Source organism: Zootoca vivipara, chromosome 4, assembly GCF_965207765.1.
Source record: "Zootoca vivipara chromosome 4, rZooViv2.hap1.1, whole genome shotgun sequence".
Classification (NCBI taxonomy): domain Eukaryota; kingdom Metazoa; phylum Chordata; class Lepidosauria; order Squamata; family Lacertidae; genus Zootoca; species Zootoca vivipara.
In genome coordinates, this window is record NC_142587.1 from 79,360,520 (window position 1) to 79,376,323 (window position 15,804).

The 15,804-nt window shown below is 45.3% G+C and overlaps 1 protein-coding gene and 1 long non-coding RNA gene across 9 annotated transcripts in view; one reads left to right on the forward strand and one right to left on the reverse strand.

Annotated features, from left to right (window-relative positions):
• The window catches only part of LNX2 (ligand of numb-protein X 2), a 78,894-nt gene extending 66,920 nt beyond the window's left edge, over positions 1-11,974 (forward strand). For all 8 annotated transcript variants that reach the window (XM_088668257.1, XM_035114558.3, XM_088668254.1 and 5 more), the window contains 6 exons: positions 351-719; positions 3,931-4,074; positions 5,860-6,037; positions 7,323-7,554; positions 8,909-9,067; positions 9,933-11,974. In XM_088668257.1, the coding sequence (XP_088524383.1) occupies positions 351-719; positions 3,931-4,074; positions 5,860-6,037; positions 7,323-7,554; positions 8,909-9,067; positions 9,933-10,068 (1,218 nt within the window). In that variant the 3' untranslated portion in view covers positions 10,069-11,974. The remainder of the gene's footprint in view (positions 1-350; positions 720-3,930; positions 4,075-5,859; positions 6,038-7,322; positions 7,555-8,908; positions 9,068-9,932) is intronic.
• On the reverse strand, positions 305-12,896 carry LOC148686012 (uncharacterized). The gene is made up of 3 exons (XR_015949680.1): positions 12,793-12,896; positions 3,303-9,101; positions 305-2,832 (listed from the first exon to the last, which is right to left on the reverse strand). It is a non-coding gene; the product is annotated as an uncharacterized LOC148686012 (long non-coding RNA).
• Positions 12,897-15,804: the final 2,908 nt, after the last annotated feature.

Sequence of the window (15,804 nt, forward strand, 5' to 3'; positions counted from 1 at the left end):
GACAATGGTGCCCACCTGAGAGGTACAGGAACTGAGTTTCGGCTGAAAAAAAGCCCTGTGTATTACTATAATATAATTTCTATAAATTCCACACACACACCCTCATTGATCTTAAAAACTGCAAGAAAGAGATTAGGCTCAAATCAGGGTATGTGAAAATTGTAACTTGGGAGCACCCAAGCCCTTTCAAGAAAGAACTCTGTGTGTGTATGTGTTTTGGGGAGGAGACATTTTCAAAATAGAAGATCTTGGCAAGTAGGAATAGTTAGCTGGTACCCTGAACAGTGCACTCCACACTCCAACATTTTGTTGCCATGTCCCACTGCCATGCTTTATTTCTTTTCTTTCAGGTCAATAACTTTGATATCAGCAATGTGTCACACAACCATGCCAGGGCCATCCTTTCCCAGCCTTGCACGGCGCTGCACTTGACCGTGCTCCGAGAGAGACGCTTTGGGAGCCGAACTCACAACCACAGTGACAGCCCTCCGCAGCGAGAGGATAGTTTCCATGTGACCCTGCACAAGCGCGACTCCAATGAACAACTCGGCATCAAGCTGGTGCGCAGAACGGATGAGCCTGGGGTTTTCATCCTTGACCTTTTGGAAGGCGGCTTGGCTGCTCAGGACGGCCGGCTCTGTAGCAACGACAAAGTGTTGGCTATCAATGGGCACGACCTGAAGCATGGCACCCCAGAACTGGCTGCTCAGATTATCCAGGTAAATTTCAGCTGAATCTTGTAGGGTGAGAAAGCAGTCACAACGGTCTGCTAGTTACCAAGGATGCTGATGCTGCAAATTTTAAGTGAAACCTAGTGAGATAAGAGTATAAGCCAGAATGAGGAACCTGTGGCATGTTGGACTCCAACTCTCATCATTCCTGACTGTTGGCCCATGCTGGCTGGGACTGATGGGAGTTGGAGTCCAACAACATCTGGAAGTCCACAGGTTTTCTATTCCTGGATTGGAAAAATGTCATATCTGATTCTCATACTGCTAAACCAGATATGTCCAATGTGTTGATGCATTCTGGTTGATCAGAGGGCGGTGGGTGGAGACAACGAGGCCTTGGTTGTGGTCGACCAGAATCCATCGACGCATTGGACATGTCCTCTCTCTCCTAGTTCTGCGTGGATGCTGAACTTTCACCACCAGCTCTTCATCTGGTAAAGGGGTAATTGGACATTTGAGGGCGTGTTGGCTTCCCGCGTGTGCCAAGGGGGCTGTTGTGGGGCTAATAATTTGTTATTACAGTGGTACCTCTACTTACGAATAACTCTACTTATAAATGTTTCTACTTACAAATGGAGCTCCATCTGCCATCTTGGATGCGGTTTAGATAGGATTTTTTCTACTTATGAATTTTTAGATAGGGTTGCTTCGACTTACAAATTTTTTCTCCCAATGCATTCCTATGGGATTCGACTTACAATTTTTTTCGACTTACAAATGTGTGTTCGGAACGCATTAAATTCGTATGTAGAGGTACCACTGTATTTTTATCATCATCATAATTTATTATTTATACCCCCCCCCCCAAATCTGGCTGGGTATCCCCAGCCAAATATAATATGTTTAAGTTGAAGGATGACAATGGGAGAGTGCGGTAGATCACTGCCTGTTTTTGATACTCAATAGCAGATCGCAGCCTGCTGGAAATTGGACATGACTGTGCTAAACCAACTTGTTAGCATGGAGTATCCTTGGACTCTTACTTGGGCAATGAAGGCTGTTTTCCATATTAAAATGATATGGTTGGTTTCCCTAACACAAGGAGTTGTTTTTGTTTCACTAAAGGGAGGAAAGCATGGGTTTGCTCAAACAGTCTTAGGCTGTGTATAGAATTCAGCTTTTAATGCTACATGAACCAGTGCTTTGGCTGGGTGTCATGTATCTTAATAACAGGAAACGTTCTCAAGTAGCAAGACTTCTGCCAGGGACGCTGGAAGAAGAAGAAGAGTTTGGATTTGATATCCCGCTTTATCACTACCCGAAGGAGTCTCAAAGCGGCTAACAATCTCCTTTCCCCTCCTCCCCCACAACAGACACCCTGTGAGGTGGGTGGGGCTGAGAGACTTCAGAGAAGTGTGACTAGCCCAAGGTCACCCAGCAGCTGCGTGTGGAGGAGCGGAGACACGAACCCGGTTCCCCAGATTACGAGTCTGCCGCTCTTAACCACTACACCACACTGGGTGGAGAGCTGCTGGCAGTGAGATTAGATACTGCCAGTCTGGCTGAACCAATGATCTGACTTGGTGCAAAGCAGGTGTTTAGGTCTCTTTTAAAACCAACGTAGAATGATGTACCCTGTCCAGTTCTTTTGATCAACAGTGATCAGCATTTACAGCTTAGGGAGTTGTACGACCCAGGCTGGAGCCTTTTGATTATGTTCTGCATCCACAGAACTTGAACTGGAATGATTGAGCCCTGTAAACGGGAAACCCCACCTAAAATGCAAAATGGGAGGTCACCCCAGGGACCCCTGTGTTACTGCATTGGCATTTGAGACACCCTCTTGCTTTGTGAATGGGTACATGGGAAGAGACTGGGATCAGGAAGGAGAAGAGGGGAGCAAGTAATTAAAAGGGAAATTTTAAATATACTCATTTCAAAGGAGATGTCAACCTTTCAAAAAAAGAAAAGAAAAAGTATTACTTCAAGCAAACTACCGGTACTAGGCAACCCATTTTCATCCGTCCCAGCTCACGCACTATCTCAGTTTCCACAGGAAAGCAACCTTTAACAGGACATCTTGTGGTGTACTAGAGAAACAGCATTGTTTTCCTGCTTTTAGGGAAACTGCTATGGCATCCTGGAGCATAACATCACAGACCTGCAACTGTAATTTTTTTAAAAAGACAATTTATTACATTTTCCAATTAAACACATTTAAACAAAAACAAAACATACAACCACAAACACAACAACACGTAATAAACATAATAAACACAATTTTTTTCTTCTTAGCATCTTATCAACTATTACAATTTTATTTGCTCTGCTGAGCTTTGACTTCCCTCCTTTCCCCCAATCAGTTTTCTTATCCATTCCTATCTCACAGTTCCTTTATTCCTTCTACTTAAAGTCAATTCGTAGGATTTATTTCAATCCTGCAAGTGTCTTTAAACTTCTACAGGTCTTCTCCATATAGTCCACAAATTTACTCCAGTCCTTTTGGAACCTTTACTCTCCCTGGTTTCGGATCCTGCTAGTCAGTCTTGCTAATTCCGCATAGTCCATCATTTTCGTCTGCCACTATTCAATCGTCGGTAACTCCTGGGTTTTCCATTTTGGGGCACAGACCTGCAACTGTAATAAATCACCGTTCCAAAATACTGAAAATTGTTCAGGAATGGGTTTCTGTGCAGAATGGCTGTTGAGTGCAGTGGCAGATTTATACACATGAACTGAGTTTAAACCCCTTAGGCTGCATCATCGTACTTTGATTGGGTAGAATATTACCTGCATATTTGCCACCTCAGCCAGCCAGTTAGCAAGATATTTTGTCTTTGCCTCTTTTAAAAAATGAAACAAAACAGTCCACCAGAAGTTCCTAGTTTGATTGTGTGTTTTTTAAGTTATTAACTAGCTCACTTTTATGCATTTAGCTCCGTCATATTTTCGGACATGGTCACATTTATTTAGGTAAACAAACAGGGCCCTCCAAAAGGGTTGTGTGCACAGGGCCTAGTTCAGTTCTGGTACTCAGAAGAGATTCCTGGGCTCAGAATTTTTCCATTCTATACCTTTTGCATCAGGCTGCAGTTGGTGGATAGTTGGCTTGTAAGCAAGAGCAGAAATCTCCTCCACTATTGCCCTGCGTCATGCATTGCCCTTTTTATTTTAGGGCTGTCTGCCTGTTGTGCTGGAAATAATGCTGATTTCTTCCCAACTGCCCTTCCTCTTCCTTTTTTGTTGTTGTTCCCCATAGGCCAGTGGCGAGAGGGTGAGCCTAGCCATTTCCAGGCCTGCCAAGTCACAGATCGTGAGCATTCTCAGAGATGGAGGGATTCACCCCATCAGCCAGCACCAATCTCATTCGCTGTATCACAGTAACAGGCCCAGCCCACATAAGGTAAGCTGAAGGGTGGTAGGGCTTGCTGACCAGTGAAAGTAATGCCTAGTTATTACTAGCAAAGTTGTGATAAGCAGTTTCATAGGGGGGGTGTCATGAATTGTTGGAGGGAGGGTGGAAAAAATTGAACTGCCCTGAGATCTACGGGTATAAGGCGGTATTGTTGTTGTTTAGTCGTTTAGTCGTGTCCGACTCTTCGTGACCCCATGGACCATAGCACGCCAGGCACTCCTGTCTTGCACTGCCTCTCGCAGTTTGGTCAAACTCATGTTCGTAGCTTCGAGAACACTGCCCAACCATCTTGTCCTCTGTCGTCCCCTTCTCCTAGTGCCCTCAATCTTTCCCAACATCAGGGTCTTTTCCAAGGATTCTTCCCTTCTCATGAGGTGGCCAAAGTATTGGAGCCTCATCTTCACGATCTGTCCTTCCAGGGAGCACTCAGGGCTGATTTCCTTAAGAATGGATAGGTTTGATCTTCTAGCAGTCCATGGGACTCTCAAGAGTCTCCTCCAGCACCACAATTCAAAAGCATCAATTCTTCGGCGATCAGCCTTCTTTATGGTCCAGCTCTCATAAGGCGTCCATAAGGCGGTATACAAATTTAATAAATAACAATAGTAATGTCTGCTACAGTGGTGGTTCTTCCTACCAGTATGCGTGGTTGAATGGCACCTATCAATATCAGCGTCAGAGGCAGTATTTTATTTTGTTTATTTATTAAATTTATATACTGCCTTGGAATTCCAGTTGCTGGGGCGAGTGCTGTTGTGCTCATATCCCACTTGCTGTCAGGCAGCAGAGGAACCAACTCCCACGGCAGGTTGCTAGGAAAGGGTAAGACAAGGAAAAGTCCTTACCATCTGTGTTTTATTCAATATTTACAGAGAGAAGCTTGAGAATGCAGCCTCTTAGAATAATGGCATCCCAAGTAAATCTCCACCCCCCTTTTCTTCCACTTCCTCATTTGTCAACAGCACACACACACACCCTTATGGTTGCCGCTTAGAGCCATCTGTCTCTGAGCCCTTTGCTCTCCTACTTTTAAGGCTCACCGGGTTCTGGGAGATGGAGGGTCTGGAATGCTTTCTAGTGATAACGTGTCAGCCAGCTGCTGTTCTGGCTCTGCCTCCACCTACTGTCCCATTATTTCCCAACTTTCCCCCTCATCTTCCTGTGAGCTGTGACCTCCCTCAAACCCCTCTTGTAATTTTGAACTGTCTTCCTCTTCTCTGGAAGGGTTAGGCTGAGGAGGCAGTCTCCACCGTTCTTCCTCTGACCAGTCCCTGACACTTGCAGGCATCCTGCTGGCCACTGTATGAACAGGATACTGGAATAGATGATGATGGATCTCTGGCCTGATCCAGCAGTTGGCTCTTGCATCCCTACATTCTTCTTATGTTCTCATGATCTCCTTTGATCTATGAAAAATTGGTGTGCATTGCAAATCAGAGTACAGCGAGCAACACCTGAGCGTATAATTTCAACAGCTGGTGCAAGTTGTGAGTCTTTGTTGCTGGACACTTGCACAGTTCCAAAAGATGACTGTCCTAAGCAGCCCCCCCAAAGGGTGGAGTGATGCTTGGCTATTGTGCAACCCAGCATGGTATCAAGAGGCAGACGACAGGGTACAGCAACATTTTGCATTTCCCAGGAAGTTTATGGAGGTGCTCCAGATCTCAGCTCTTGAGCAGGGTGGGTGGGAGAGATATCACATCTTGATAAGAGGCTAAATATGGATTTCAGATGCAACCTGACTTTTAACGGACAGCATTTGCCTTTTTGCAGGACCTTTCCCAATGCGTTACTTGCCAAGAGAAGCATATCACGGTGAAGAAAGAGCCCCATGAGTCCCTTGGCATGACTGTAGCGGGAGGCCGAGGAAGCAAGAGTGGGGAGTTGCCAATATTCGTCACAAGCGTGCAACCTCAAGGCTGCTTGGCAAGAGATGGCAGGATCAAAAGAGGTGGGACTAGAATGGGCTCCTCAGGCAGCGTGCTGCACTGTTCGCAATGAGCCAAATTGGAAAGCTCTCCCACTCTTCCACAACCCCCATTGAAATGAATGGGGGTGCCATTTCTCTTGCAAACCTCCCATTGGTTTCATTGGGAAGTTCACCATTTCTGTGCAAAGATTGTATGGGATAACAGCTGTTCCTGTAATCATTACAAATAATGTCTATTGCATAGGCAAGTTACAATAGAAGAGTCCAAACTAGATACCACATTAAATATGTGTTCCAGTATCTGAAGAATATTCCTTCCTGCCAGGGATGAATGGGATTGTAGGCTAGCCCCATCATCCTTTCTGAGCATCAGTTTTAATGCCTGAGGAGTATAAATGATTTTTGGGAAGCACTTTCCTCTTCTAGCCCTTTTTTATTCCCCCCCCCTTTCCAAATGAGTTCTGCATGTCTCTAAAGCAGAGACACACATTTATTACCGTTTATATGGGGGAGGGCAGAAGGAAGAACTTTGGGGCTTCTCCCACTCCACCCTGAAAGCACACTTTGAAGGGCTTGAATGTATCGCACAATGTGCATAATTTTCACTCCTTTGTCTGGATCTGTTAGCCACGGGTAAAGAGGAAGAAGTTGTTCATGACTTAAGAGATGCATCCTCTGTGCATCGCAGAGCCGGCAACACCACAGCATAACCATAAACACCACGCATCTTGTTGTAAAAATCTATTGGCAGCTGGCAAGCAGCCTAGCAGATGACTTGCATCACACAGGACCTACCAGCCTCATTGGGATTGGATTAGAAACAAGCCGAGATGTTTCCCCTTCCCAAAACGCAGATAACTGCTTATTTCCAAGCCAACCCAATTAGGCCTTTGAGAGCCTCGGAACCCCCTCTCTTCCCCCTTCAATTTTGCACTGCATCCCTTCCTCCTCGCTTACCTGGCTGCTATTGATGCTTCAGCAATGGCTGCAGGTGGGAGGCAGGAAAGGAGGGCGGTCTCCCCCATCAAACCATCTGGTGCCTGCAACATTCTGGCCTGCAAACATGCCCCCGAGGTATGTTGTTTTCCCAAAGACTGCTGACTTTGCAGTCCAGAAATGGACGTCACTATGCCAGATGCTTCTGTTCCAACCTGGGTTTGAACCACCTTGGGTACCATCACAGGTGCATGTGCCTGTAGGGTCCAGGTGCGAGTGAGGAGCAGGAAACAACAGCCTATGCATTTGCACAGGAAAGCCACAGGTTTCTGGACCAACTAATGGCTTCTATTTTCTTTTTTTCCACCAGGCGACGTGCTGATGAATATTAACGGCATTGATCTGACCAGCCTAAGCCACAGCGAGGCAGTGGCCATGCTGAAAGCCAGTGCTGCCTCTTCTGTCGTTGCCCTCAAAGCTTTGGAGGTCCAGATCGCTGAAGAACAGCCCCAGGCCAATGATGAGCAGCCCAGCACCATCAGTGAGAACGAATACGATGCAAGTTGGTCCCCATCATGGGTTATGTGGCTGGGGCTTCCCAGGTACTGCTCGGCAATCAGACAACCATATTTTGGCTTGTGGTCTTCTGCATTTCTGGCATTTTTGTTTGGCCAGGCCTCTGGAGTAGCCTTGAGGCCACCTGAATGATATTTCTTAGTTAAAAATCAGTGTACCGCCCATTTGCGAGTGCAGATCTCTTCCATGTCTTGGTCTGGCTTTGCATCTAGTGTGCCATATTGGAGAATGCAGAGTAGCACTGCACAGAAGAAGCAGACCTCTCTTCTGTGGCTGTTGGAAAGGGAGGCCCACAGCACCCAACTGAAGTGTCCTCACCCTAACAGGGGAAATGCATCCCCAAAATGAGCAGCAGAGAGAATGATTAGCATAACACTTGCATATTATAATTTATGGGCAATATTCAGAAATTATACTAGGAGCAGGCCTGTTGTAATTAATGGACCTAACTTACTCGGCTTCATTAATTTCTGTGGGTGTACTCTGAATAAAACTGAGCTGACTACCACCCTATGAGAGGGATTCACCTAACATGCCCCGCATCAATGGAAACCTGTTGCTTGTGCAATGGGGCTTTCCCCCTCTACTCCCCTCCCATGCCCCCTGAAATTGGCTGTAGGGATTTGGAAGAGCCCCCAGAACAGCACAGAATAGGAGGGGGGGAGGATTGTTCCATCCGGCAAGCAGCAATGATTGCGCAAATGGAACATTCATCGTAGGGTGATGTTGAATTCCACCTGTTATGTGTAGATTAGAGTAGATTACTAGGGTAGATTACTGCAACACATTATACATGGGGCTGCCTCTGAAGATAGTTCAGAAACTTCCGCTGGTGCAGAATTCAGTGGCCAGGTTGCTCACCGAGGTAAGACAGTTTTGAGTATATAATGCCAATCCTGGCTTGACTTCAACTGGCTGCCAATTCATTTCCAGGCCTGATTCAAAGTGCTGGTTTTTGACCTATAAAGCCTCAAGCAGCTCAGGACCCCAACACATCAAGAACTGCCTCTCCCTATATGAACTGACCCAGACCATGTTGAAGCCCTTCTGTGTGTGCCTCCTCCACGGGAAGCCTGGAGGGCGGCAAGTGGAGAACGGGCCTTTTCTGCGGTGGCTCCCCACTTGTGAAATGCTCTCCCCAGGGTGGTTTGCTTGGCACCTTTATTAAATATCTTTAGACACCAGGCAAAACAGTTCCTCTTCACCCAGGCCTTTTGTTAATTAAACAATCTATAGCCTTTTAAACTGTGTGTGTGGGGGGGTATAATTGTTATTTGTTACTCTGTTATGTGTTTTTGCATTTTTATATTGTAAACTGCCCTGTGATCCTCAGACGAAGGGTGGTTTAGAAATTTAATAATAATAATAATATTTTCACAGCTGCCTGCATAGTTGCCATGACGTGGTGCTACGGAGGAGCAATTTAGCAAGCTGGGGCTTTAGCATTGTCGGTGGCTATGAGGAAAATCACACAAATCAGCCTTTCTTCATAAAAACAATTGTCCTGGGAACACCAGCGTATTTCGACGGAAGACTCAAGTAAGCTGTTCTGGTTCTTTCTTTTTATGTGTATCTGAAACAAGGAAGGACAATAGCTAGAGCTTGTACAGTGGTGCCTCGCTTAACGAATGCCCTGCTTAACGAAATTTCCGCTTAACGAAAGGATTTTTCGAGCAGAGGTTGCCTCGCTAGACGAATTCGTTTTATGAAAAATTCGTCTAGCGAATCACGGTTTCCCATAGGAATGCATTGAAATTCAATTAATGCGTTCCTATGGGGGGGGAATAAAAAAAATTCAATGCATTCCTATGGGATTCGCTAGACGAATTTTTCGTTATAAGAAAAGCCCCGTGGAACGAATTAAATTCGTCTAGCGAGGCACCACTATATGTGATTCTGCAAATTTTTTGTGATATTCTGTAGGACGTTTCAATTGTGTGCTCTAAACGTATTCCCGTGTAAATTTAGAATGTGTTCATACTGAGCTTATTTGCATGTCCATTCTTTTTTCGTACACAACATAGTCACCTTTCAAAATGGATAGTTTTTTTTTTTAAAAAATGAAAATGTTTATCCACCAAGGTTAGGGCATTTAGGGTTGATTTCAAGTAAACTAGCTGGAAATAACAACCTTGTGAGTGAAGGTAAGCCAGGAACCTTGTCTTAATAAATCATAGCGTGCAGAAGCTATGTGCTAGCACACAGCACCCAATCGCTTTTTAGAGCTCCTATGCAAATGTATGGAGATTTAAGCCATAGAATTAATCCGACACAGCGCATTCCTGTGTGTTCCTGTTCAGTAGTACATCCCAGGGTTGTGAATGATCCCAGGGTTAGGCTACCACGACTGTGTCATGTTACTAGCCCTCACTGGCTTCTCTCCCTCTCTATCTCTGTCTTTTAGATGCGGCGATATGATTGTTGCGGTCAATGGACTTTCAACCGTGGGCATGAGCCACTCAGCACTGGTTCCTATGTTGAAGGAACAGAGGAACAAAGTAACATTGACAGTTATCTGCTGGCCAGGAAGCCTTGTATAGACGTGCAAAAAAAAAAGGAAAACAAAAGGAAAACAAACACCACTTTGATTCAAGCAGCTTAATTTTTCTAGATGGCTGGTTCAAAATCTTCAAGCTGTGTTTTCTTCCCCCCTCCCCTTTTCTATTACTGATGCAGCTGGTAATAAGCTGGGCCAAAAACTGCTACATTCATACCTTGCGGGGGAGCTAGGGATGGGAAAGGAAGACTCTCAACCTCACAGTGTGTCTCTTTCCATCTCAAAACCACCATTTCTGCCATGTTCGTTGTGTTTTTGCTTTGCTTTGTTTTGTTTTGTGTTTCCACAAGTTGTCCCATCCAAGCATCCACATGCACAACACACTTTAGGGCAGGCATAGGCAAACACAGCCCTTCAGATGTTTTGGGACTACAACTCCCATCATCCCTAGCTAACAGGACCAGTGGTCAGGGATGGTGGGAATTGTAGTCCCAAAACAGCTGGAGGGCCAAGTTTGGGGGTGCCTGCTTTAGAGGCATGGAGGGGTTGCTTGCAGAGGACAGCTTTCCCCAGCCACTCTAGTGTTTATATTCAACCAACCAGCACGATGGCATGCCGGCATGTCCAAAGCCATCCTCGCTGATCCTGCTGCTGCTAAGTGTTGTCCCAAGTGTACAAGCAAGATCGAATTTGCAAGCTGGATCTGAGGGCTTGAACTAGGCAGGATGAAATGTGCAAGCAAACTCTTGTCACGCAGAACTCTCAACGATAGCCCCCCAGCCCCTATAAAATGTTTCCCATTTTGCTTCCCCATGTTGTGGACACCATCACTTGGGAAAGAAGCTTTTAAGAAGCACCCTTTCCTGTGGTTAAAGTGTGCTCTTGATCATTCAACCAGAGAACAATCGTACAAGTTGAATCCTATGTCTTACAATCCCTATGGCTCTATCAGAAGGGGGCAATTCCTTGTATTATGGCGAGCAGCAGCTGGCACAGTGGGTAGGGGGCATGGAGCCGCCCTGCTGTCTGTGGTGCCACTGCTGCTTACCTAGACAAGGTGGAGGCAAGGTTGGGACTGTGCAACCACACTGGGTGGAAGCACTGCAGTGGTTACACTGGCTCAGCCCTTCCCCATCCCAGTAGGCAATTCATCTTTTGGGAGGTTGGTGTCCAACAAGCTGCAGGCAACTGTACAGGGGAAGGGGCCATAGCTCGGTGGCAGAGCAGATGCCGTGCATGCAATCAAACCCAGGTTCAAAGCCTTGCATCTCCCAATAAGGCTGGAAAAGCCCCATCGGGAAATTTAGGGTGGTATTCAAAGTTGCACCGAGCGGATCATTCTGTCAGCGCGAGCATTTCTGCTTGCCAGACAGAACAATCTCCCTTTTCGTCCCTCTGCGTGCTCTCCCGGCCATTCTCCTGACCGTCCCAAGTAGATTCTGGAAGGTGGCAAATCATGTTGCCCTAGCGGGACTCTTTGCACTGCCTTCCACTAGCACAGCACCATGTCACCTGCCGCCACCACGGGATGCAGCGCTGGCATGGAAATCCAAGGTGGGGCGCAGGGGCAGACCATGAGGTGAGTGTTGTCCCACAAAAGCATTTGCGCCAGGAAACTCCACATCGCTGTTGTAGTGTATGAACCTGTCCCTAGTTCCATGCGATCAGCAGGCCCATGTTTCACTGTCAAGCATGGCAGCCGGAGTTTGTCACCCAGTTAGTATCGGCCCCAAGGCTGCGGCTGCTATTTGATTTAACTCATGAACACATCAGTGCGCCGCCACCAGTCAGTGAGATCTGCACTGTGTCCAGAGTCGTTTCTGCATCAAATGCGTAACCATGCACACATTCTACATGCATCGTCTGCGCTGTGCTATGGACAAGGTTGTGAACCCGCTGTGATAAACCAAAATCCTGTAATCTGAATAAATTATGAAAACTTTCAAGTATATGTCTGTGCTTTGCATAATTTATTCTGCCTTGCTAGTCATATGGTGAGATGGGGAACCATGCAGCCATGCAGCAGAATGAAGCTCCAGCTCAGTGCTGCTAGAAGTTCGCCCCAGACTTCCAGGATTCACTCAACACCAATTCAAATTAATATCGTCAGTCATAAGGCTTAGAAACTTGCTTTTTTCTTTCTTTAAATGAAAGGTGAGATTCCTGTGATGCTAATACACAATGCCCCTTCTCAGGGCCGTCTTAAGCACCTCTGGCGCCCTGGCGTCGTGGTGCGACAGATCCCTCCAGCGCCCCCCCGCCCCGTTTCCCAGCGCCACCCAGCCTGGCCGTGGGGCCGGCCCTGCCCCTTCTCATTCCTGCGCAACGCTGTTGCAGGATGCTCAGAATTGACACAGGCCTGCCTGGTTGTGATTACACTGGGTGGTTTCCAATATTCAGCTTTAGATTGGAGATAAGTGCTGGTGCAACCACTATAAACGTGGCTGTTCTGGGTTAAGATCAGTGTCTGCACCAGGTCACCCCATTCATGATGTGAGTGGTACTCCCCGCTGTATTGGACGTATAGTTGTTATTAGGGTAGGCAAGTTGCAGCCTGGCAAAATTGGCCAGTTCTCTATTATTATTATTATATATATATATATATATATATATATATATATATATATATATATATATATCCTCTAGTTCCCTTTTCTGCAGAACAAGATTTGACAACAGATGCAGCAAACGGTATCTTTTTGCGATTCGTAATACAAGTTAAACATAAAACAAAGGGGCAGACACAAACATTTTCCTATTCACCTACCATATTCCATAATCTTCTAAAAGTGTGTCTTTTTGCAAGAAGCCATTTTCATCCCATAGTTTTATTTGCAGGTCATCTGTTCTCATGAAGTAGGACAAAAGCCTGGATTTTTTTAAAAAAAGAAAATAATAATAATGAAGTGCAATAATTAGATTATTTCTTAGCGAACTATTTAGTATATGAAAAGGTTTGTACCCTACAATGAAAGCTTAATGTTGATGTGATTACTAAGAATGCTGGCAATTATTTTAAAAGGGGGGGGGGAGGTGACCTTTGATCTGTTAGTGTCTACTAATAATTACTGTTCCAAAGTGAATGTTTTGCTATGTAAGAATTTTGATGAAACGCTTTTTTCTAAAAACCATTTTTACTGTTTGTACTGCAGCTGTCTTTAGCTCTCTTGAGTGGATTGTATACAAAATCAGAGACGTAATTTAAGCAAAGGGGGAAGCTGTTGCTAAGTGTTACTACGTTGCTACAATTTCAGGAAGTCCAAAGGAGAGATTTTTTTCTATCTTGCTTCCCACCCCCCAAGCTGAGAAAAGGAACTGCACCCCCCAAGCCCTTGCTCTCTCATCTGCTGACAAAAGCCCAAATGCCTTCAAGTGAACTGCTGGAAAACAATCTGTCGTCTTTTTGCGGAATAATTTTACAGTATTGGCGAATCGCCTGTCATTGAGCTGATGACAGCTACCTTAATTTCTACCTAGAGTTGACTTACGTTTACATTTCTAAACCAAACTGCTAACTTCTCGCATGTTTTAAGTCTGACTGTGCAACTTGGACACAAAGGACATCCTTTTGTAAGGCGCTCCTATGTTTGCTCCCGACCGGATCTAGATTTTTGCTTCGGTTAGGGGTTTTGCCTGCTTTAAAAATGCAACCAAGGTCCAAAAACGGTCAGCCGATTTCATGAATTATCTCTGTATTATATGAAACTTGTATTAATGATCGAAGAATGTATCTCAATCCCATTACATCTATCCATTGTGAGGCATGAGATTCCCCCCCCCTTTTTTCTCTCCCCGCTCCTCTCCCAATTTAGAACCTATGTAATGCAGGATATTACAGCATGTCATTTCCACCCCTCACCCTATGAAAGTACCTTTGTTCATAATAAAGCTACAGACCTTTGATTTTTTTTTAAAGAAAAGAAAAGCCCACTTCTCTGTATAATAGGAAGTTTTTTCCGCTTTCATACTGTAGATTCATGCAGTATATTACTGTGTTTTTTTTTTTTATAAATACTTTTTTATTAAATTTTCCAATTAAAAAAAAACAATTCAATTATTTCAATTATATCCAATTATACATATACATATCAATTAAGCCAAATATTATGCCAAATCCTTAAAACAATTTTTTTCGACTCCCCATGCTCCAAAGTCCTGGGATTTTAAGCAGCTGTTAACATTGCCATCCTAATCCTATTGTCAAAATCTTGCTGTTATCCATCATAGTCCCAATCTTTTCAATAATCCTTCTAGATGTTTTCCTCTCTCTTTTATCTTTCGTCGCAGCTTCTGAGATAAGCATCAAACAAGATTTAACACTGTCCATTTTTCCTGTGTGGATTTTTTATCCAATCCAACCTCCCCATAAATCTCTCTTAGTCCAGTATGCCTTTCTTGCCACATCAACAGTCCGACACAAACCAGCGCCATTTTAGGAATCTCGGATTCTATGCACTCTTCTTCCAAACTTCTTATAGATTTTGCACGAGTCCAGCTTTTGGCGTGGAACAGCTGTTTCACATTATGTATAACCTCTTATGATTGACTTACAGCCTTCCTCGTCCTTCAGCTGGTCCCCGCACTCCGAGACTCCCGTTTGGCTGCTACTATCCATCAATTTTCACATACGCCACAACTCAGCGCCATCTTGAGTGCCTCGGGATATACCTTCTTCTTCCAAACTGATTATGAACTTAGCGAGAGAACAGCTTTTTAGCGAGGGGCCGTAATTGATTTATAGCTTTCCTCACCTTTCTGCTGAACCCTGCAGTCCGAGACTCCGATTAAACCACAATTAGCTCTCAGATTCCAAAGACGCCACAGCTCGTAAATCCCACTCGTCAGCGGCATTCAGGCAATACTGATAAACGTTCCGGGGAGGGAGGGTTTCCAGTTAAAAAAAACATTTTCTAAAATCATACCAGATGATAATCCTCTATTTAAATAAGATCCAATTCCACACAGTTCATTTCCATTTCTCATTTGTCTGAAATAGTCAGGCAGTCCGTCCAGGAAAGTTATATGTACGTCTTAAAATATAAAAGTAGAAAGTTCACTTCCCTTTTCGTTCCGCCCCAGTCATTCTTTTCTCTTGATAAAATACTCTCTCGGCTCTTCTCACTCAGAAGCTGATAAAGTCCTGGCAGTATCTTCCTCCCTTTCCTTTGAAGCATGTCCATGGTTTTAAATCTAATTATTCTTCTTACTCATGGCGTTCGTGCTCGCATGGGCGGCCTCCAGGAGTGCCGGCTCCCATGAGTGCTTAGCCCAGTCCCCCCCACCCCTTCAGGAGTCGGGGTGGGTTAAGGGGCACCCGCGGGCCAGCGGCCCCCCCCCGTCACCCCCGGGGGGGTCAGGGGACTGCCTTACTCCCCTGGCAGCCGCCAAAATTCCTCATGGGAGTCGGGAGCGATGGTACGGGTCAGCCATAACTCCCACGAGCACGAGCGGAAGTCTCCGTATATTACTGTGTTAAGATTAGTACGCATTTGTGAATGTATTTAGCCCAGATGCATACAAGGGTACACCTCCTCCATAGGGCAGGATCCACAGTTACTTTGGCTTGCAAAAGGTATTAGCACTCACTCTCTGGAATGCTTTCTCCGAACAGCCAATTCCCACGCTTTATGACAGGGTGGGGGGAAATATGGCCCTTCAAGACTCATTATCAGGCGCTCATGGGGACACGGGTGATGCTGTGGTCTAAACCACTGAGCCTCTTGGGCTTGCCAATCAGAAGGTTGGCAGTTTGAATCCCCACAACGGAGTGAAGCTCCCA